This window comes from Taudactylus pleione, unplaced genomic scaffold, assembly GCF_031769625.1.
Source record: "Taudactylus pleione unplaced genomic scaffold, aTauple2 ptg000130l, whole genome shotgun sequence".
Classification (NCBI taxonomy): Eukaryota; Metazoa; Chordata; class Amphibia; order Anura; family Myobatrachidae; genus Taudactylus; species Taudactylus pleione.
The window spans coordinates 5,365,508-5,389,348 of NW_028284532.1; the positions used below are offsets into that span (position 1 = coordinate 5,365,508).

General features: G+C 44.8%; 1 protein-coding gene and 4 non-coding genes across 5 annotated transcripts; all 5 read right to left on the bottom strand.

Annotated features, from left to right (window-relative positions):
• Positions 1 to 2,607: 2,607 nt before the first annotated feature.
• LOC148523532 (U1 spliceosomal RNA) lies at positions 2,608 to 2,772 on the bottom strand. Its single transcript, XR_015878456.1, has one exon. It is a non-coding gene; the product is annotated as a U1 spliceosomal RNA (small nuclear RNA).
• Positions 2,773 to 6,550: 3,778 nt separating this feature from the next.
• On the bottom strand, positions 6,551 to 12,251 carry ATP5F1B (ATP synthase F1 subunit beta). The gene is made up of 10 exons (XM_088473115.1): positions 12,070 to 12,251; positions 11,253 to 11,435; positions 10,838 to 11,012; positions 10,467 to 10,588; positions 9,977 to 10,161; positions 8,799 to 8,957; positions 8,588 to 8,710; positions 7,263 to 7,475; positions 6,959 to 7,160; positions 6,551 to 6,780 (listed from the first exon to the last, which is right to left on the bottom strand). The coding sequence occupies exons 1-10, from the start codon at positions 12,185 to 12,187 to the stop codon at positions 6,683 to 6,685; spliced, it is 1,578 nt and encodes a 525-aa protein (XP_088329241.1). The 5' UTR covers positions 12,188 to 12,251; the 3' UTR covers positions 6,551 to 6,682.
• On the bottom strand, positions 7,550 to 7,621 carry LOC148523534 (small nucleolar RNA SNORD59). Its single transcript, XR_015878458.1, has one exon. It is a non-coding gene; the product is annotated as a small nucleolar RNA SNORD59 (small nucleolar RNA).
• Positions 10,236 to 10,308, bottom strand: LOC148523535 (small nucleolar RNA SNORD59). The gene has a single exon (XR_015878460.1). It is a non-coding gene; the product is annotated as a small nucleolar RNA SNORD59 (small nucleolar RNA).
• On the bottom strand, positions 11,083 to 11,152 carry LOC148523536 (small nucleolar RNA SNORD59). Its single transcript, XR_015878459.1, has one exon. It is a non-coding gene; the product is annotated as a small nucleolar RNA SNORD59 (small nucleolar RNA).
• Positions 12,252 to 23,841: the final 11,590 nt, after the last annotated feature.

The following is a 23,841-nucleotide window of genomic DNA, read 5'->3' on the forward strand; positions in this document are numbered from 1 at the left end:
TCGAGACCACAATTCCTTTCAGAGCGTCAGACAGCAGTACAATCAACTCAGAAACAGAGGGAAAAACAGCAACTGAAACCTTGCAGCTGTAAATCCCCATACCAGACCACTGGCAGAATGTCTGGCAGCCCATCAGTTGTCTGCCTATTGAGTGGTTACTACTACTTGGGGCGGGTCTCGAACTCGTGTATGGGGAGTCCCAGGTGGAGACCTTACGGCACAAGCCACTGTGCCGAACTGAAAAGAAACCCACAGCAACAAACTGCAAACAACATCCAACATGATGGAAGTGCGTAGGCAGTATCAACTGCTGTCCTGAACATAGTATAAAAACAACCCGGTAACCCTAGCAGTTAAAGAGCACTGATGCAACAGCCACCCAGTGAGAGCTACCAATCTAGGGAAGCAACCATACAGCAAGGCTACAGAACTAGGACAACCATAAAGGTACCCATCAGGTACCTGTCAGTGTGTTGAAAATATTCACAGAACTGAACAGGAAAACCAACCAGGCCCCCTGCGTGGAACATAATGACTGTCACACTTTAATGTAAAGATGTGCATTAGCCCATAGATGCGCTACAGTCCATTATAACCCCAACAGAAGAATAAAGTGACATTCTCAATGTTGAAACTGTGCACACCAGGAAAGCTCTAAAGTGTAGAGCCTACTGATAAAAAGAGCGGATGGCTACTAAGTCTGCAGCTAGGATGCAGAAAGGAGAATAACGGCTATGTAATGTCAGGTTCCATGAAATCGGAGCATCTTCCGAGGCAATAGTGGGGTACCGCTTACCTGTGAGCAATCAGAAGCCCTCTAGAAACTATGTAGAATGTCACTGACATTCTTCATCTCACAGCAACCCGTCACATCGGGAATAGAGAGTAGCTTCAGTGGGCTAAAAACCAATGCGCCATAGCACAGTCTTCAGTCTGGCGATGTTGCCGTAGGAGAGACTGTAGAAAACTAGTAAAATGTTAGTGGTAACAAGAAGGTCGTACTACAGGACTCTATCCTGAGCTTGTTCCATTAGGGATGTGTATCCTTATATAGATTATACATATACCCCAAACACGGTCTGCTAGAGTATTAGTACATTAACACTTATAATGGTTAAGTGCGTATTAGTCAAGAGGCGGGATAGTAAAATAATTAAATAAGACCCTGTACTGGTCAAGATACACATACAAATATTACATATTTGATGATGGATCCCACCAGTGATCCTTGACAATCATAGTGTTCACAATGAGGGATTAAAATTGAACTGCAGGGCTCATGATTTACTGGATACCCACCAATCTAATCAAGCCAGGCCTGACCCTGCCTATTCGGCGGGTGGCCCTAGGCCTTCAGGCACAGGAGCAGAAGTGTAGTGTTTGGTCATTTAACCAAGTAAGCCCTGAGGATGGAATAGAAGCTGGATTTTTATGTACTGATAGGAATGTACCCAGGGGCCACTTTATAGCCTCATTTTATTATGATATGCAACTAGACAATAATATGGAGTACAGGAACCTATACTGAGCAAGGCACCTGTTCTAGAGATAGAATGCAATAATTATCCCAAGTAAGAAGGGGGATATATCTGTAAAGAAAGCCCCAGTTAGGGCTAAAAAAAACAGTTTTTTCCCAATTATTAGGAAATAGTCATACAAGGAACATGAATATATCGGTATACATACACACGTACACGAACATGAATATATCGGTATACATACACACGTACACTTAGACAAATAGTTGCATGAGAAGTCAACATAGTAAGTATACTTGTCAGACTCCTGCACCAGGAGATCATTATGCTATATATATGTGTATATATATATATATATATAAATAATACATAGTAGGAACCATGAATAGCGGCACTCCGAGACTTAAATAGTGATCAAAAAGGTATATCTAAATTATGTTGAAACAAACAGGCCGACGTTTCAGGGGGTACGTGCCCCTTTGTCAAAGCGAGTATATATACATACACATATATACACATACATACAGATGTCTTATAAGTTTGCTACCCAGTGCACCACTGGAGTGAAGTTGTAATAATAATAACTCCCCCGAAAAGTGGGCGCCGTAGATACAAATGGACAGGAACAGAACTGTAACCCCAGAAGGGTGTAAGTGCCTATCCTATATACATGTGTGGACTACCAGAAGGCTCCCAGACAACTATATGGTCCATATTAGAAGCCATGCCTTAGGGAATTGTGACTATCACAATGTAAACTGCAGAACATGACTCTAGTCTATAGAGCCAATATAATATATTATAGCCTACAGCTTCTGGTAATCCCAGGCGGCTTCCCATCTGTGGAATTAGAGGTAACCTAATGATTGCGGAAGCATAGGCATACCCACGCATATAACAAGAACATACATACATAGTATGTGTAAATCGAAGTTGTTGTACTAACCCACCGCAGCAGGAGAGTCCAGCCACCAATCGCAGTATCTTTCTTTTTTTTTTAAATATGCTAGGTATCAGATCTAAAACTGATAAGAACAAATCCTACCCTTGCCTTTATGGCAAGGATAAGAAGTGATACATATAGTATACATGTACCTACATACAAGGTCATAGGTAACGATAATTTATCCAGGAGAAAGCGTGAACGCAGTCCCCCACTTCCACTAATTATGCAGTCGAGATTTCCGCATTTTGAGAAATCATCGGGGGTCAGCATACCCAGAGTGCAATGGATGAGCCTCGCCCTGGAAGAACCACCTTTGTGATCATGGTATCTCCCCTGCCAGTTAAGTATGAACTGTGGCTTACCTTCACGCAGGGAGACTGCTCATGTGCCGTGTGTCCATCCTCTGCTAAGGTGTAGGCCTGATATCTTAGCAGTGTGCTGTCCCAGACTGGTATAGATCCTGGGAACCTTCTCCCCTGCCTTATCAGGTGAGCCATTTGAGCTCCAGTTGAACCCACCTTTTCAAAGTGGGGATCAAAAGGATGACCTCAGTGCAATGAAGTATACTGCATTATATTTAACGTATACAGGCATATTTGTCATGCGGAGGGCAAAGTGACATGGACACAGCCTCTGTATTAGGCTGCGGCATGTTCCTCCCTGAGCTACTGTCAGGGGCCCGGACCCTCACTCTATAATAGTGGTGGCGGGTCCCATGATATGTAGAGGTGCTGCTTCAATAACATCTGACATTAGTGAGTACTGATTAATTTCTTAATCAGACACCAGCAGCCATCTTGAGATAGACAATTGTAAAATAGTCGTAACTATCTCTACACAGTGACATCACAATGACGTAGGGTAGCAGTTAGGATAGTTGTGGGGTCGACAGTTTTGAAGTGCTCTCCCCTACAGAATATAAATACATTACTGCTACATAAAGTACTAACAAGTTCATTATGGAATCTGACCACCATATAGGAACTACAGAGATAAGCCAAGTTCTCTATGGACCATGCCGCTGCGTGACTGAGTAAGCAGGAAGACTGCTACACTGCATGCATAAATTGTAATTAGCTCAGTATGCCTCAGCATTATACTATAATAGAGACCAAACTAGGTTATATCTAGATTCTACAGCTATGCACAGGGGAGACTATACACATAGGTCCTCTTTAATCTATATATTTATTAACAGGTCTTATATATCGCAGTGCATTCCGCCACGCTTTATCATTGGCAACATCAATAGAACAAAACTGGTTATAACAGACAGTATATATAAGTAGGAAAGCCCCGTATATATACATATATATACTGATACATACACTTAACTCATGTAGGCATGTATACAAAGCTACCCATATTGCATTGTCATAGGTAGACAAAGTTGCTTGGAACTAACTCCAGCAGTACAGTGAGTGCAGCGTCTTCAGTCACCAACTGTTACGCCTCTCCCTGCACTGCAAGGAGCTGTCTCTGCAAAGTTACAGACTGTCTGTACTCTGTACAGTGACAGTCTCTGCATATACCTGCGCTGTATTGCGCGCCAACTGAGGCTAGAAAAATATGCGGCGCCTGCTCCCCGGGAGCAGCAATAGCTGCCGGACCTAAGCCACGCCCCCGCACTGCTGGGAATAGAGCCCCGGCGCTAACTGCATCCAGTCTTAACCGGCAATAAACTAATCCCTGCTGCTCACCACTATGGCATAGAGCAGAGGTAGGAGATCGCATCGGCTCTCACTTACAGGAGAGCAGCAAACACAGCGCTGTCAGACTATTAAGTGAGCCTGCGCTGATTCAGCAGTACAGGAATGTTAAGAGCGTGCGCCAACAGCTCGTACCAGAGCAGTGCACAGCGCACCTATGTAATTACAGACTGTCTGAACAGTCTCCCTTGTGGGTATCCGCGCTATAGCTCCGCAGATATAACTCAGTCCCCTGCTAGTCAGGGGAACAGAACTATACTTACCAGCTGCTGGCATCAGGACTGCGGCTAGGCATAGGGAAGCACGGACACAGCTTCTATATTAAGCTGTGGAGTGTCCCTCCTTGAGCTACTGCCAGGGTGCCTGGGACCCGGACACGCTCTCTTTATTAGTGGTGGCGGGTCTCCTGATGCCTCCATGTAGCAGGCTGACAGACGCAGTACTCTGTCAGCCTGTCCTCAATGCTTGTTGAAGCTATGAAAATAAAGTTAAAATTACTAAGTGTGGGCTGGAGCTCAGCCCTATGTGACCGGCTCTTCTTGGGCACATTTCTAAAACTGGGGCTGATGGGGCATAGAGGGGGAGGAGCCAGTCACACTTCTGAATTATTTAAAGTGCCAGGCTCTACTCTACCACAGTCTACACCCCCACTGTCTTGAACTCCAGTGTCCCCTAGTGGATGAAGGAGAAACAGGCAATTCATCAAAATGTGTAATGTTAGCCCGTCCTTTGACAGGCGAGTCAGCAATTATAACTATGTACTAGAAATGGCTTTTTCCTCTCCAAACGGTAGAAATTTCTCTGGTAGAATGAAATACCATAAAGGAGTTTACATTTTTGTAAGAGACAAGCTGGGTACACCCCGACAGATATTGGCCAATCAATTGATCGGCCAATATAGCTGGTGCCCATCAGCCAGTACGTACCAGCGATTTGTCTGAATGACGTCATTCAGACATATCACGTCCATCTGCATTTATGTACAGGTGATCAGTCGACCACATGCAACGGTGGTGTGTCGCAATGCGACCACCGGAACCCGCAGCTGCCTGGAAGATTATGGTTGCTCAGTGTATATGAACCACCATCATCTACAGATATATCTGTGCAGTATGTACCCACCTTTACCTTCTGATTGTCTGGGTATACTCCAAAGCTGTTAAGTGGTTGTTCTTTGCACAATTTACCCAGACAGAAAAAAAAAAAAAAAAAAATATGTCAGCATGTGAACATGTAGCCTCAGAGCAAGTAAAGTAGATGTAAATAACAAATATGACAATGCCATTTACTTGAGGTCAGAGTTGCACTATTGGTTGCTCTTCAGGAGACCGAAGCAATTAAGCCTGAAAACATCTTTCCACAGGCTGTCTCTCCTGACCGGAATCAGTGCCAGTTACATGAAGTAAGGAGTTTGTAGTTATGCCAAGCTGAGGCAGCTCAGGGAGGTCTTGCATCAACCTCATTGGCTTACCAACCCATTGCTCTTGAGAGCAAAAGATGCAAATGAGAGCATTTGACCAATTCCTTCCATTCATTGGGAGCAAGTCTTGTGCACCTAAATACAGCAATGGAGCAACCCATCAGTAGCTAAAACTGCTCAGTATGTTTGAAAACTTTCATAGGGGGGGGGAATTAAATTCAAAGAGATGTTGAATAACCGTGGGAGGGAATAGCTTTGGAAGCTCAACATGTTGTTGGGCAGGCTAAAGGATTTCTTCTTGCACCCCCATGGGGATGTGAGAAATCCAACAAAAGTGCCAGGCACGCAGCTGTTTCACTGGTTAGTGTGGCGCCAACAGCCGTGCACCAGACACTATAGGCGCGTGAACCGGCATTCTCTGAATAAACACCCAGGTTAAGTCACGAGAACAGTCAGTCATTCTCCAACATAACAGCGCGCTGAACTGAACAGCTTCGGGAGCTCCCTCCCGGCACTATTCAATTCGCGTTCAGTTGAATCCCACCCACAGAATACTTTCCTATAGACTCACCAGGCACACTTTTTCTTAGCAGAGTAGACAAGCAGAATCTTAACTAGGCCATCATCAACTATCAGAAAATAAGACTTGCTATGCTTTCCGCATTACAATGGTCACTTCAAAGTTTTAGCATCAAGCTTGAAGCCAATCAGAAGTCTAGGATCCTGACTTCTCAATTGAGCTGAACAGAAAATTAAATGCAATGGCTACTTGTCATTTTCACACCTGCAACTTAGAAACTGGATATTCTGATAGAAGGCAGAACAACTTTATTAAAAAAGGTATTCGGATAGCCACATGGAAAAGACAAATTACAAAACGTGGGAGGGGAGGGTATGTATAAGCACTGAAGGCAAGCATCAGACGTCAAGCTTCTGTCATGTTCATCTTTACAGACAAATGCTCATCCAGTGTAAAGCGTCACACCAGGACACGTGCTCTTTTTACAGAGATGTTTTATTGGAAACTTAAATACACTTTGCCCACATGATCCAGTACAGGCATAAAGAAATACTCGGGACAATGGGTAATGTGGATGAGTGCTTTCATGTGAACTTTTTAAATAAGTCTTTAAGAGTGTTCTTCTGCAAGTTTGTCGGCCTTAGCCACAGCTTCTTCAATGGGTCCAACCATATAGAAAGCCTGTTCAGGGAGCCGGTCATACTCTCCTGTATGAGGAAATAAGGATGACATTAGTTAAACTGCAAGAGATGGACCCTACATCAGTATTAAAAGAAAAAGATTTGTGGCACAAGGGGATATATAGGAAAAATTATGGCCGCAATTTATAAAGATTTGACATCAGTTTATTAGGATGTATTACAAGTAGGTATTAAGTGGTTTTACCATGAAGGATCTGCTTGAATCCCTTGATTGTTTCCTTTAGTGGGACCAATTTACCCAGATGTCCAGTGAAGACTTCAGCAACCTGGAAAGGTTGAGACAGGAAACGCTGGATCTTACGAGCTCTAGCCACAGTCAGTTTGTCCTCTTCTGACAATTCATCCATACCCAGGATGGCAATGATATCTTGCAGAGACTTGTAGTCCTGTATAAGAAACATTTTAAGAAGTGCAATACAATTGTATCCTTCTGCAGAAAATAGAAAAAAAAAAAATGCAAGTGAAGATAATAAAATTAAAAGGTCTACCTGCAAGATCTTCTGCACACCACGAGCTACATCATAATGCTCATGTCCCACAATGTTGGGGTCCATGATACGGGATGTGGAATCCAAGGGATCTACAGCAGGGTAGATCCCCAACTCAGCTATGGCACGAGATAACACAGTTGTGGCATCCAAGTGAGCAAATGTGGTAGCAGGAGCAGGATCTGTCAAGTCATCAGCAGGCACATAGATAGCCTTTGGTACAATAAAGATGGGGACAGTTAAAGTTACTGAACACAACAAGTAACCGGCTATAGAAAGTAGAACGGCCTTCTCAGATACAAGAAAATTGCTTCAGCAAACTCAGAAGAACGAAAGTCTGAAGTTATTCATCATTGAGGGCAATGGAGGAAGGGCCTCCCAAACAAAGGGGTGGAGTCTTTGGGGTAGATTTACTAAAGTCTAAAAAAGGAGCTTTTGCCCATACAGATTTTAGCCATCATTTATCTGGTACACTCTAGAAAAGACTAGCTAGGATCACTGGTTGAAATGGACAACACCTCCACTTTTCCTTTTTGGAAGGAAGTAGATATACCCCTTGCCATAATAATAAAAAAAACAAAAACACATTTAATATAAATATATATTTTTTCCCCATCACCCAAAGCACACACTCATGTACAGTAATACAGTATTGGCATTTATAAAAAGAAATAGATACACCTAATTCTAGTGCTTGAGGAATCAAATTTGCCTCAGGCTCTCCAGTCAACTGTAAGAGCCATTACTCAGTGGAACAGAGGTCTGCAAAAAAGTTAGGAAATTTGTTAACTTACCACAGAACTGCCTGTTTATACATCTGCAACCAAGAGGAAACCCACCTACAAAAGATCACTGCCCACCCAGATATATATTACAGTAGTTTCTGGTGATCAAGTCAGAAATGTGGCTAAGAACAGGATACTAGTTTTTGGTCACCATCTAAAAAGGCGCACATCCACTTGCTGATTTCAAAGAGCGTTTGAACGATATTGTTCAAATCATGCACTTATGTCGGAAACGACCAGCAATGCGCGCTCCCGCTTGTCGTTTCCGACATCGGGTGAACATGCCGGTCTGTCTATAACGACAGATTGGGCATGTTCACAGACGGAGTGCCTACACTGAACGATCAATTGTTCAGTGTAGGCAGAGCGCAGACTGAAACGACTGCATGATTATAATGTCGTAATCGTGCAGTCGTTTTTTTGGTCTGCTAGTGGATGTGCCCCATTACCCATTAGGAACACAAATTCACAAGGTGCTTTCTAACCAAATAGCAGAATTGGTCACTTTATAGACTAGCAGCCAAATAGATATTAACAAACCTGCACAGATGTGATAGATCCCTTCTTTGTGGTTGTGATTCTCTCCTGCATGGTACCCATATCAGTGGCCAGGGTTGGTTGGTAGCCTACAGCAGAAGGAATACGACCCAGCAAGGCAGACACCTAAAAGAAATACTTATTTAACAGCTGACCAAGGGGGAAAGAAACTCCTTACCACACATTCTCATGATGTATTGATATTTGCATTTACCTCTGAGCCAGCCTGAGTAAACCTGAAGATATTATCAATGAACAGCAGCACATCTTGACCCTCTTGATCTCTAAAATATTCTGCAACAGTCAGACCAGTCAAAGCTACACGAGCTCTGGCACCAGGTGGTTCATTCATCTGTCCGTAGACCAGTGCTACCTATTACAAAGAATTTTATAAAGCTTTAAAAATTACAAACATACATGTACACCCGGTTTAGAAAGATTTTATTAAGGGACACAGTAAACCCAGATAAAGGTGTAAACTGCTTTACGTAACAAGATCTCATTTGCCTGCAGCTCACATCACCAAGTTTTGGATGACAGTCTTCCAGACTACAGACCATGAGAAAGGATAATGGAGAGAGCATTTACCACTACAGGACTCAAAGAATAAGATTCAATTAGCCACATGTAATTCAATTTGTGATTTTGGGTAGTAAAACAATGCTCATTCTGGCTCGAGACCCATAGAGCTATAAATAGAAATAAGCAATGTTTTGCCTACTGTAAGTGCACTGCTTATTAAATCTGCTCCAAAGTCTTGCAGATGCTCATGAACCCTAGGAGTCTCATTCTGTCAGCTGACACCATTCATATATGGAGGGTTCAGAGTAATACCACTTTTACACTAAAATCCCAGGTCTGACAAGTATTAGAACACTGTTCCAACCCACGACATACCCAGTTCACATTGTGGCTCCAACCCGGGTTGTTCCCAGGTCGGGCCATTTACACCGCACATGCGTGCAGTGTTAACTTTTCTGCCAAGGCTTGGAGAGGACATCTCCAAGCGCTGGTGAGCTGGTTGTTTCTATGCTGCAAACAGGACCCGGGTAGGATAACTCAGGTCTAACACTGCTCGCTACTTCGGTCAGATTGCTGAGACCAGTTTACACTGAGTCACATCCCAGGTTGACGTGACAATAACCCAGGTTATTTGGCCAAGGTGGTATTAAAGTGAACAAAGTCCAATTTGGATAAAATGCATCTCAAAGTTGAACTGTAATTACTGCTTCAATAACATAGTACCAAGTCTAAAATAAAAGAATACAAATATGGCAGTGTTAATACAAAAAGCGCAAAGAAATTGACTTAAACTCTGAACACTCCATACATTTTAGTTTGACCATGTAGCCATAAGTTAGCTGCTTAGTACAAAATAAAGAGATAGACCACCTTTGAAGTGGTGTCTTTCAGGTTGATGACCCCAGACTCAATCATTTCATGGTACAAGTCATTTCCTTCACGGGTACGTTCTCCCACTCCAGCAAACACAGAGTACCCACCATGGGCTTTAGCTACATTGTTAATCAGCTCCATAATAAGTACGGTTTTGCCCACACCAGCACCACCAAACAAACCTGCAAAAAAAAAAAAAAATCAAAACTATTGCACTCAGAAATCGAATACATTGAACTTTGTTTTCGATCAGTTTCCTCATCAGATTAAGACAATTGCTTCAGGATATCTCAGATGAACGAAAGTCATATTAAAATCATCATGAAAGGAAACCAAGAAGCCTCATAATTATTATGCTGTTTAGGCAACATATAAAAAGTTAGCAAAATTACCAGATTAAGTTTGGGTGGTTGTATGGGCAGTTTTAAAGTTGAGAATATTTCACATTTCTTTACATTAACAGATCACTGCACATTTGCCAACATACCAATTTTTCCTCCTTTGGCATATGGAGCCAGAAGATCCACCACCTTGATTCCAGTAACTAGAATCTCCTGCTCAACACTCATTTCCACAAACTCTGGAGCCTCAGCATGAATAGCTGCTTTCCTATAAATTACAAGTACAAATAAGACAGCCACCAAGGGAACCAGGGAAGTTGCGTCAAAGTGTGCTTTAATACTACACTGTATTTATAACTGCATTTAATTGGAAAACCCACTTGATTCATTTAAAAAAAAAAATGAAAAACATCTATAAAAGCACATCTAAATAAGAAACTAGAAACACCAGGATAAACTGGGTTGTTATATTTGTAATAACTCATACATATGAAATGTAGTCCAGAGTAACACTCACTGCTTTGTTGTAATAGGGCCTCTTTCATCAATGGGCTCTCCTATGACATTCATTATCCTCCCAAGAGTCTCAGGGCCAACAGGAATTTTGATTGGTGTACCAGCATCGAGAACCTTCTGTCCTCTGACTAAACCTTCAGTACCATCCATAGCTATGGTACGGACAGTGTTTTCCCCTATGGTGAACATGAAATCTATATGTAAGAGCCTGGAGCAGAAAAGTAGAAATAACTGTTGAACACATTTCCTTCTCAGACAAAAAAGTTGCTTCAGGAGACTCAGATGAACGAAAGTCTTGAAGAATCATCAAAGGAGGAACTAAAAACAGGTCATGACCTTAATCTAGGAAGCTATAGGTGGTCTTATAGTGACTTCATTCAGTGCAAAACATTTCAGGTACTGGAGAAAAACTTTACCTAAGTGCTGAGCCACTTCCAGTACCAGCCTGGTGTCCCTGCCCTGGACCTCCAGAGCATTTAGGATAGGTGGCAGATCTTCATCAAACTGGACATCGACCACAGCACCAATGACGGCAACAATACGGCCCGTTGCTGTGCCCGGCTTGGCTGCTGGCGTGGCTTGTGCTGCATAATCTCTCCCTAGGAAAGATAGAAGTAATGACATGTACTCACATAATAAGGTCATACAGAACAGTCACCAAAGGATTAACAAGTATTCTCAAGGCCCCTTCATTAGAAACCTTTACATTACATCATTGGAAGACAAATATAAACAAATTATACATGTAACAGCCATAATGCAGCAAGTGGCTTCTAGCACGTCCATAAAGAATATGCGGTAACTGGGCGCAGCGCACTAATGACAAACTGCAGCAGTAAGCACACGGCGGCTCTGCAGCTGCCAAAGGGCTACAAGTTACAGCAGGGAAGACAGAGACCAGGCTAGTACTATATGTGGGATGCGTTATACTGCAGCAAGAACGGCCATACATAGATTAGTTCAGCCGGGTCAAGGGGAGCCAGGGTCACTCTGCACACCCGGGGGCACGCGGGTGCGGGGATCGGACACAAGGTCAGGGAGACGGCAGAGGAAGGAGGGTGACCACAGGGGCACAGAGCAGGTGCCGCCAGCCTTTCTAGATAGCTCTACCCCTGCCTATACACCTGACCTGCTCTCAGCGTGTGCAGAGCGCCCCGGGAGCATACCGAGGCCTACACACCGCCCAATGACACCGCTAGGTCACCGCCTGCCTCGGCACGCACGGCTACTTACGGGAGTGCAACGCCGCAGGGGAGCTCCTGAGCAGGCTTTGTCCGAGCTGAAGGGAACTTGCGGCCGGCTTGAAGGCCTTTAGGGCCCCGGCGGAGCAGCGTCCGACAGCTCCTAACATGGCGGCGTTGCAGACAGAGAGCAGCAGAGCAGAGGGAGCGCTCAGAAGCACTATGACTAGCTCCGGGGGCGGGTACTAAAAGGGCAGCCGCAAAACGCAGCATGACGTCACGGGGAGGACTCGGGATGTGACTTGACGAAGCTGCTGCCACTCTACGGTGTTCTATAACCGTATTGGGTGTTAGAGCAGCGTCATAGCGTCACCGCCAGTCGGGGGCGGGACCTGGCGCCAGAGGTGTGTCGCTCGATGGATGGGCGTGGCCTATGTGGCGGCGTGACCTGTTGTGCTGTGCGGTCATGTCCTTCGCTGTCTTTCAGACATGATGGGGGCAGGAAGTACTGATATCGTCCATGTATCAGTGCTGAGCTGCCCCCGGTTACTGAGATAGGTCGTTCACCTTTTCCAATATGTGCTCTCACGAGCATGGCGCTTTTCCCCTCTGTATGCTACACGTAGCTGTGTAATGGCACTTGCAATTATGTATATATGGAATATTGGGGGAGATGTACAAAGCCCAGAAACGGTATCAAAGTACGTTATGTGCGCTGATACCGCTTCTCTCCGATGTATGATCGGGGGTCTGGGCGGTAAAAGACAGGGGCGTTGTGCGCCCCTGTCATTATTGGCGCTGCTATCTATAAGATAGCAGCGACAACGGCAGGGCCCTGAATGAACGGTCATAGCGCATGACCGTTCGGCCGGCTGTAGCTGTTGTTATTGACAGCTACAGCCTGGCGTTAGCCTCTCCCCACAGCAGGGACAGCGCTGTCCCTGCTGCGGCGGCTGCCGGCTCCAAGTCTCCACGCGGGGATCTCGCGATACTTGCGAGATCCCGCGCATGCTCAGTGGAGCCGGCCTGGAGAGAGACACAGCGCATCAGCACTAGGCTGGTGCGCTGCTGCCTCTAGCGGGTAGCGCCGGAGAGGGGAGTTAACGCTCCCCCTCTCCGGCCGATGAGATGTTTATATATCTCATCGGTAGTGCTTCCTGCTTCGCCTCGGTAAAGAGGCGAAGCGGGAAGCGTTATAGCGGCACGTTAAGTGCCGCTATAATACATCTACCCCATTATGCAATACTTGTCTATAAAATGATGTGCTTTGTTTTATGTGTTATCGGTATTTGTGTACTTTACGGACTCATTGTACTTCTTTTAATTTTTGTGCATGTTTTACGCACCCCATTTTATATGGCTGGCTTTGGAGCCTTGAAAGACCAACTGACCCCATCTATAATAATTGGATTTCTGAGCTTTGGACTTTGACTATTGAAGCACAGTGAAATATCCCCTAATCCCAATGTTAATTGTATCATCAGTCCTCAAACCAACTGATGTTATTTATTTAAATATCATTTTTAGTGTTACATTACACATTTGGTACACGCATGTATTTTAAAATACTAATTTTGCCATTGTTTGCCCCTGAAAATCTACCTGGCCTGTACTCTAGGATAGATTACATCTTCATCACCTTCATGATGCCACTATAGGTTCTATAACTTGGGGCCTCATTTAGGAACGAGTTTTAGGAAGAGGGTAAAAGCCAGAAACATAGTAAATGTATTGAAAAAGCCGGAAATCCAGAGTAAATGTATTAGAAAAGCCGGAAATCATAGTAAATGTATTAGAAAAGCCATTTGTCCTATTTCTTAGTATTCTCTGTAAAGCTCTGCGGAACCTGGGCCTGGTTCACAGATTTACGCTAATGCAATCGTAACTGCGATCTCTCACATATTGCAATTGCGAAAATATGCTAATGTCTTCCAAAGCTCACCCGAGCATAGACGCCCATTGCTACCTTTTCATATCTGTCTGACGATGTGCAACATTGACGCAGATCAGGCAACCACGCAGTTTCTGAGTGAAGTCTAACCTGCATCAAACACTGCTGAGTGCTCTCATGCTGCGAAGGAGATCACAATAGCTAATTTCCCCTTTATCCTCTAGGGGACACTGGAGGCTAAAGACAGTGGGTATAGATGGTGCTGAGTGGGAGCTTGGCACTTTAAATTTAAGAAATGTGACTATCTCTACCCCCTCTATACCCCCCTACAAGCCCAGCCTTAATCTGTGCCTGAGGGGAGCTGGACGTGTATGCCGCGCTGAAGTAAGAAGCTTCATTGAGGAACAGACAGGCAGTAGCTGCATTGTTTGTCTGCAACTATGGAGCTGCCGGAGGGACCCGCTCGCAAGTACACGCACTTCGCCTTGGGTCCCCGACTGCTGAGACCACGGTCTCCAATAATGGTGGTTCCACATGCCGCTGCTTGCAGCGTGCATAGCAGCCCCCATAAGTCAGACCGCCACTGGCAGCACTGCAGTTCCGTGAGTATCCCCTGGCTCCACGAATAGCTGGGAAGCCAGTTTAACTTCTACACAGGTGGTACATGCAACAGCAGGCTGCTCCGATTAGCGGGGCAGCCAAGATAGAGGAAGGCGAATTCATCCGCAGCGCTTCTCTGGAAGTGTGCTGGCGGCCATTACACAGAAGGGACACTGGCCCTGATTCAGAGCCGGACGTTCTGACAGAGCGCTCGCTCTGAATCAGGGCCGTCCTTCCTCCTTTTTGGAGCGGCCTCCTGGCCGCTCGCATAGCTGTGGGTGACCACCCACAGCTATAGCGAGCGGCCAAAATGATGGTCGCGATGGTCAAGACAATCGCGACCATCGGGCTTGCGACGAGACCCTGTGGTAGGGTCTCGCTGCCGCAAACCCTGGAGTGCTTTTGGCTCTATCAGAGCCAAAAGCACTCCCACTGACATCACTAGTGATGTCAGTGGGGCCAGCCCCAGATGGTAGGCGTTCCCATGGGAACGCCTCTATCTGGGCAGCCATGCCCCCGGCACACCCACCAAAGGGGGCGTGCTGTCAATCGACAGCACAGCCCCTTTGGTGCGAGACCCATAACGACGGCTTGGCCGTCGTTATTCGGGTCTCGCGCATGCGCACGACGGAGCCGCCTCCATCGTGCGCATGCGCACTTGGGCAACATTCACCCGCTTGCGAGCGCTCGTGAGCGGGTCTAAATCAGGCCCACTGTCTACTGTTAAGAATAATGCTTCTGCAAAGAAACTGGTAGCCTAACCTAATCTGTAAGTAATCAGTGGGGTTTAGGCTGGTCAGGAGAGCATTTTAGCCAGTTTATTACTACTTTGCTATAAGTGGTTACTTCCTTCTATGCCTAGCGTTTTTTGACACTACAAGGAACGCTATTAGGGCAAGTGTGGCTCTCTCCTGCCTCTCTGTAATCCCTGTTTCCTCTTTGACCTTTTTCACTACACTTTACTGTTGTTTGTGTGGGGTCTGTATGTATCATGAGGCTCTTAGGTGTCTCAAACATTAATTCATGCAATCATGCAGAAAATTTTACACATGGGCAGTCATCTAACTCCCTATTGTGTGACACAGATGGTGTGCTTGGCATTGCTGCCTCGCAGCGCTGGGGTCGTGGATTCGGTTCCCACTGTGGCCCTGGCTGTGTGGAGTTTGTGTATTCTCCCTGTAAATATTGCAATCCTGAACAACAAGCTTCAGGGATGTCATATTCGCCATATTGGATGGCGCAGGTTACATCCGTTATGTCCCATGCTGTCTGCTGCATTGGAGGCTTCTCGGAAAGATAGAGGGGCTTCCGGGTCAGCGGCTCGAAGAACATAAGTGAGGTCCTTCGCTAAATCCATGGGATCTCAAAAACCATGGCTCTTTCCCATACCACTAAGCAGTGTCAGAAGGGTTAGAGCCTTTATTTTCTGCATTCCGCCAGTATTGCCGATGCTGATAGAGGACACGAGTCCTGCTTCACAGCCTTTCTTTCTAAAGAAACAAAGCTATTGCATTTCCTGTTTCAGATGAGCTGGATGCGCTACTGCTGTCACCTTGGGAACATCCGAATAAAAGATTTTCAGATCTCCTGGTGGAGATTATCTTTTCATTTCTTTACTGCAGATAGCAGAAGAGGCCACGTCTTTGACATCGGACAGGAGATTGAAGTATACCCTCAAGTCCATTTACACAGCTGCAGGCGTGATTCTGCGTCCTGCGATTGAATTCTGCGGGACTAACAAAGCAATTAAACTTTGGACAAGACTTTTGGCTGACGTAATGAGAGTTAAGCTGCCAGTGGAGGAGCTTTATCCGTTAGCAGAGCATATAGGTGAAGCTTTATCTTCCCTTGGAGACGCGTCCAAAGATGTTTAATATATCGCCTCCTGGAGGTGATTTAATCGCGTAGAGCTGTGGCTTAAGCAGTGGCAGATGGATGTAGAATCTAAGCCCCACTAGAAGCTTTTAATAGGGACCCTAATTTCGGTCCTTTAGTGCTCTGGGAGCCTACGGCCACACCATCCTGAACATGCCTGATCTCATGTGATCTCTTAAGCTAAGCAGGGTCAGGCCTGGTTAGTACTTGGACCGCCTGGGAATACCAGGTGCTGCATTCAGGTGGTTCTTCAGAGGTGGGACATCGCTTTCCCGTGGTTCCAGAGGATGTGGTGGAGCCACAACAACATCTGCTCATCATGAGGTTACGTCATATCTGGTGCCTCACCAGGCGTTTCTGAGATTCGCTGTTCGGAACTCACATTTCCAGTTCAAGCCTTACCCCTCGGCTTATCATCAGATCCCAGGGTATTCACAAAGGTCATGGCTCTGATGTCCTTTGGAAACAGGGGATCACTATTATGGATGATCTGCTAAAGTCCCATTCCATGGACCAATTACTGCTGTACATGACAGCGACTCACAACCTTTTCATTCGTCATGGGTCCTGAATATTCCCAAGTCTCATCTTCAACCAATGCAGAGGCTACAGTTCTGGGAAGGCTCATGGATACCTTACATCAGCGAGTGTTCCTCCCTCAGGAAAATGCAACGTCCATTCAGGAGATGGTGAGGACGGTCCTTCGTCGTCGTCTGGTATCGGTTAATTTTTGCATTAGTCTCCTGGGGAAGATGGTTGCGGCATTCGAGGCCATTCCTTATGGACGTTTTCACTCCAGGACTTTTCAGCTAGACCTCCTCTCTCAGTGGACTAGATCCCATCTTCTCCTTTACCAACGGGTAAGGTTAAGTGCCAGAACTCTGATATACCTTCTCTGGTAGTTGAACTTGGTACACCTACTGGAGGGAAAGAGATTCGGAGTGTCGGATGGGACTCTTCTCACCACAGGCATGAGTCTGAGAGGATGGGGGTCTGTGATTCAGGAACATCACTTCCACTGGACAGCACAGGAAGCGAGTCTTCCGATAAACATATTGGAATTGCGGGCAGTGTTCTAGGCTATTCAGACAGAAGATCACCTGTTTCGGGGCGAGCAGTCAGGGTCCAGTCGGACAACACCACGACAGTGGCGTACATAAACAGACCCAGAAGTCGGGGCGGCTAGGAAAGAAGTAAGCCGGATTCTAACCTGGATAGTAAAGTTTGAGATGACAATCTCAGCAATCTTCATTCCAGGCATAAAAAATGGGAGGCAGACTACCTTAGTTGGCAGGACGTGCATTCAGTGGAATGGGCGCTACATCCGCAGGTTTTTCAACAGCTGGTCCAATGGTGGGATCTTCCACAGGGAACAGGTCATCACAACTCATGACATCACGACCTCATGACATCATAACTGCCTCTCTACTGTTCTCGGACGAGAGACCCGGAGGCAGTGAAAGTGGACACACTGTCAATACCGTGGCAGTTCCAATTGGTCTACCTGTTCCCTCCATTTCCTCTTCCTAGGATTCTACAATGCATCAAAAGGGAGAAGACCAAGGTTCTATTGGTAGCTCCGAATTGGCCTTGCAGAGTGTGGTATTCCAACCTTCATCTTCTGCTGATCGATGATCCGTGGCCACTATCTCTGAGAGAAGATCTCTTACTACAGGGTCCTGTCACAGTGCGCCGGACACCGGCACTCACTTACCGGGTCCTGCGGCGCTGGTCTGTGGAGGGGCAATGGGCGGTACGTCACCGGCATTCCGCACTAGTCTCTGCCTCTTCCTCCTGTCAGATGCAGGCTTCCACGGAACCCCTATGGGCGCGCACGCCGACCTGTGTAAAATTTAAACGGCCATACACATGCCCTTAGTGATGTCACAGGAAGTGACTGGGGGAGCCCTGCCTATATAAAGAAGACTCTGGGAGCACTCCAGTGCCAGAGTATAGACTCAATACCATACTCCAGCGTTCCATGCATGTCCTAATTATTGATCCTGACCTTGACTTTGTTCGTGACTCTGGTTCTGACCTTGGCTATTCCCTGTGACCCATTTACGGCTGTTTCCTGGTACCATCTCGTCTGTTTGGTTTTGACCCTGCTTGTTGACTACGCTAAGTCTCCTGCACTCCATCCAAAGTTTACCAGCACCTGTATAGGGAAACCTAACCTGAGGGCCACGACCTGTGTGTCGGACGCAGCTAAGTCCATACCTTCTTGCGAGGGTCCCTGGTGAATACTGCCGGCACATTAGACTCCGCGCCTCAGGAATAGGTCTAGCCAATTCCCTGCATATGGGTTGCATCCACAAACCACCCGAGAGTTGTGACAGGTCCTTTAGTCTATCCAGACTTAAAACAGCTATGTTTGATGGTGTGGCTCTTTTGATAGGGCCATTTTAAGCCGTAAAGGGTTCCCATCCAGGGTAATCCCTACTAGGCTTTGAGCTCGGAAGGTAGTTACTTCTAAACATTACCACCGTATTTGGAAAACTTATGTTTGATGGTGTGAATGTAGAGGGGCTCCTACAAAATTCAACCTAGCCAGATTTCTGTATTTTCTGCAAGTAGGTTTCTCAGCCGGTCTGTGGTTGGGTTCTCTGAAAGTTCAATTTTCAGCTCTGACGGTTTTCTTCCAGAAGAAGCTGGCCTTGATACCATAGGTACAAACTTTTCTCCAAGGTGTAATTCTGTTACATCCACCCTTTGTTCCTCCTACGGCTCCATGGGTTTTGGATCTCGTTGTTTCCTTCTTGCACTTTCCTCTGTTCGAACCTTTGGAGTCGGTGGAGATAAAATACTTTTCGTGGAAGGTAACACTTTTTCTCGCACTGGTCTAAGCCAGGAGGGTGTAGGAACTGGGAACTCTATCCTGTCATCCTCCATACTTGCTATTCCTGAGGATAGAGCGGTACTCCATACTAAAATGGATTTTGTTCCTAAGGTGTTTTCAGGTTTCTACATCAACCTACCTATTGTGGTACTGTTCTTCCACTGAATTCACCTTCGTCAAGATTTTTGGATGTTATTAGGGCGCTTCGTATTTCTGTGAAGAGGACGACAGCCATGCATAGAACAGACACTCTATCTGTTTTGTATGATGCTGTTCATCCTCGCTAGCCAGCCTTCACACAGTCGCTGGTCTACTGGATTTGTCTGACCTTCAGACAGGCGACTGTGGCATCATCTAGGACAGTGTTGGCTAACCTTGACACTACAGCTGTTATGGAACTACATAACCCAGCATGCACTGCTACAGTTTTGCTATTAGGGCATGCTAAAACTGTGGCAGGGCATGCTGGGATATATAGTTCCACAACAGCTGGAGTGTCAAGGTTAGCCAACACTGATCTAGGAGAAAGCATTCTTGGCCTAGTAGTAGTGTGGTGGTTTTGCATTGCTATGGTCCAGGGTCCAGTTCCCACCACAGCCTAATGTTTTAGAGCCTCCGCCTTTTATCACAGAGCATTCCTCTCACTCAGTGGATTCCTCGTGGGCGACTGCTCGCAGGGTTTTCCATGGAGTTACTTTGCCGAGCGGCTACTTAGTCTAGCCGGCATACCTTTACTCTTTTTTTATAGTTTTGACATGTTTGCGGCCTCTGCAGCGCATTATGGCTGGTCTGTTTTGCAGGGTTCTCAGCGCTTTCCCGCCCGTAATGGGAGCTCTGGGACATCCCCACTGTCTTTAGCCTCCAATGTCCCCTAGTGGTTGAAGGAGAAAACAGGATTTTGGTACTTACCGATAAATCCCTTTCTCCGATTCCATAGGGGACACTGGACGCCTACCCTGCGCTGTTCCTTCCTGCCAGGGTTAGGTCATGTTAGATTGTAATTATTAGAGAGCTGTTTGATGTCTCTGGTTGTGTTACTGTTGTTCAACCTTTTCTTATGTTATGTGTACTTGCTTCACCTCCTCCTCTTCCGTTTGTCTTTTTCTCAGCTCCCCTGGGTACAGTTTGCTAAGACTGGCCTTGTAGGGGGTATAGAGGAGGGGAGCTAGTCACACTTCTTAAATTTAAAGTGCCAAGCTCCCACTCAGCACCGTCTATACCCACTGCCTTTAGCCTCCAGTGTCCCCTATGGAATCGGAGAAAGGGATTTATCGGTAAGTACCAAAATCCTGTTTTATGCATGCCCATGAAACAGCATGTAAATGGTCAGACACTCCTGCATGTCCTAAGCCACCCTCCATTACCATCTCACAAAACGCTGACTACTTGTCGCTCACTTTGCAAATTAATTCTCCGTGCGAGCTTAATTGCAAACCAATTGCTACACGCGCGCAGGACTGCTTTCATGCATGCGCAATAGCTAAAATCACTCAATCTGCAGAAATATCACCATTGTATAAATCTCTGAATCAGGCCCTCTGTGTGCGCTATATAATTAACTAGTAATAAAAATAGTTTAATTAGTTTACATATTCCACGCTCTAATGTTTATATTTAACAAAATGTAATTTTACTGTGAAATTCAGTTACAATGTCGACACCACAGTGTGAACAGACACCACATCAAAATAAAATGTCAACATGTTCACAATGTTGACAGCCATGGCCAGAACAAGGTATGTGGGTCCCCTGGGCAACAAACTCCATATCAGTAAAATTGTCAAAGTGAAAAACTGGAGTCTGTGCAACAACTCACAGGCAGCCCTGGTGAGTGGTGACTTCATAGAGATTCCTCTGATAGCCAGTCTCCACTCTGCAGAGAATATTGTTATGATAAACCTGATCAAATGCATAAAACCTCTAGAACCACGCTACAGGGGTTTTCTGCTTATAACAACCATCGTTTTCCCATAGAGAGAGAGAGAGAGAGAGAGATGCTCTCACTGGTACTGAGATGTACTCAGGGCAGTAAAGGTTTATACAATAATCAGATGATCACAGGGTTAATAATGGATTAGTAGAATACAATATTAGAGTACAATGAAACAGTGTAATTAAACTTGTTGTTTTTGACAATAATAGTGGTAGCTGTACTTGATAATGGTAACTGCAAACAAATGACACTTTCCAATATTAATAAGGTGATACTTAACAATCAGTGCTGGAGGGAGCAGGAGACCATATAACTGGATTAGCAGACAAGGACTAAGGATACCAGCAGTACAGAGTTTTCATCAGGTATTCAACTTAGCTAGTTTACACCAAGGCATGAAGCTATAACTTACAAAGATGTGAAAGTCTGGCTGCTTTTTTGCACACACACAAACCAATCACCAAACTATAATTAGAACCAACTCCCTGCAAATGAAATAAGTTACAGGTGAGTTGCTGCACATAGGAGAGCAACTAATGAGTATCCCAGCAATTAATTATCAGCTGCAGACATTCCTGTACAGCCTCTGATCACATACAATGTGTCCTGGTCTAGCAATGACTGCGACCAGCATGCAAAGCGACTATTGACGCTGTCGTTCAGACCTCCTAGCAACCAGCAGGACCTGAGAGGTAGTGAAATGCTGTGCTGGCCTATGTGGCTCCTAACAGTACCTCCCCTTGAGGAGGGATTAAAGAACCCCTAGATCCAGGCTTACCTGGAAACAATCTAAAAAAGTACTTCTTTAAATTTTGTGAATGCAAATTCCTATCAGCAATCTAAGATCTTTCTTCTGGCCCATAATCTTTCCAATGAACCAGAAAATGTATCTGACCTTAAACTCTTTTGGAGTCCAAAATTTTCTCTAATACATATTCCCGGTGACCGTGGACAAGTATTGAAGATGGTTTTCTAGGACAAATAAACTTGAATTTCCTAGAAGAAACCACAAGCTTAAGCAGGATTGGACTGGGACTAAAAAATTGGTGCTGGCATTTAAAGCACACAGGCCCACCTCATATCAGCACCTGCCTCCTGCATTGACTCTTCCTCTCATTTTTCCTGAATCCTCCCACTGCTTAGTCTATGCTCTTACAAATATAATTAATATTAGAACAACATACAAGTATACATCATTCCGTGTATTAAAATACACACAACAGGGGACATCATGCAGGGGATTCAAATATGTGCCATAGTCAGACATTTGGTATTTGGTTGGTTCTGTTAGGTAAAGCCTGGCACTTTATTGGTGTATGTTACTGTTCTCGGTGGAACGAGATAAGATTCTTTGGATACAAAGACATTAACCAAGCCTTCCAAACAAATATCAGTTAAAAAGACATTTATTACAAAGTAAAAGAAAAAGTAAATTATGAACACTTGCTTGTCAGATCATCTACTCAGAATATAAATGGTTTCCTTCCCAGGAGCCCCTCCAACACTTTGGAGGTGGAATATCATACATCGAGCAATAGACTGATTGTATACTGACAAATGACAGTTTATATAGGAGAAAAACTCCTACATAAGCAGTTTAACAATTATAGAGGTCATGTTTGGAAATATACATAAATATTAATAGACAGTAGGGGACACTGTTGCCTCAATTAGGAATGTTGGAAATCTCAACAACACTTAACTATTTTAAGGTGTATGTTTTCAGATAAATTAAAGGTAAGACAGTGTTGATTAAGTATGTCTGGTCACAGAGAACGTTGTCCTTAGGTTCTTTCTATCTAAAACACCTTATGCAATGTCTGACCACCTCCTACAGTCTGATGATTATTTAATGCCTGATACATTTATAAAGTCACTACACACAATGTGGCTTTCAGAAACCATTTTCTACACTCCCATTACAGTTACACACAAGGCTAAGGGAAGGCATACTCCATTTGACCAAGTGAATACAAGGAAATAGGCTACGTATAAGGGGCCCAATACCTGCAGCCCCTATAGGCACAAAAAGAGAGTCTCACTAAACTCAAAATAATCAATACAACAACAATATTATTGTGCCACAAGATGGCGCTGGATATACATATAGAAAACATTTTTTTTAAGAAAGAATACTTAATCCTTTTCTTTTTCACCCCCAGTCCTTTTGTATAGTTTCAAGAAATCACGGTGGGCTCCATATGATGCATGTATGGAAAAAACATATAATAAAGAAATTCCTTAATAACAGTATATATATGAATATATATATGAAATCTTCATCTAGGTTTTAATCAAGATGTTGATAAATATTTGCATACCAAACTCACATAACAAAATGTGAGTATATGCGTATCTGGGTATCTTTAACTTCCCAACCTGTATCTTCCCAATAGATCTATTCAGATAGGTAAAGACCAATAGTACAAAAGTGAGTCCCGTAAGGACTGTTGGACTGACAACCTGATTGGAGGAGACAGTGGTTTCTGGACTCCACTGTTATAATTTCTCAGGTTGTGATCCTTTATTTTATGTTTTTTTGTCTTGTTCTTTGTAATAAATCATTGCTTGGCTACATATATCATCCTCCTTTCATGACGAGGATGAATGGCTGGATGATGACAAGATGATGGAATAATGAATTATACCTAAAAAGAAACAATTACGGGCATTTTCAGCATACACT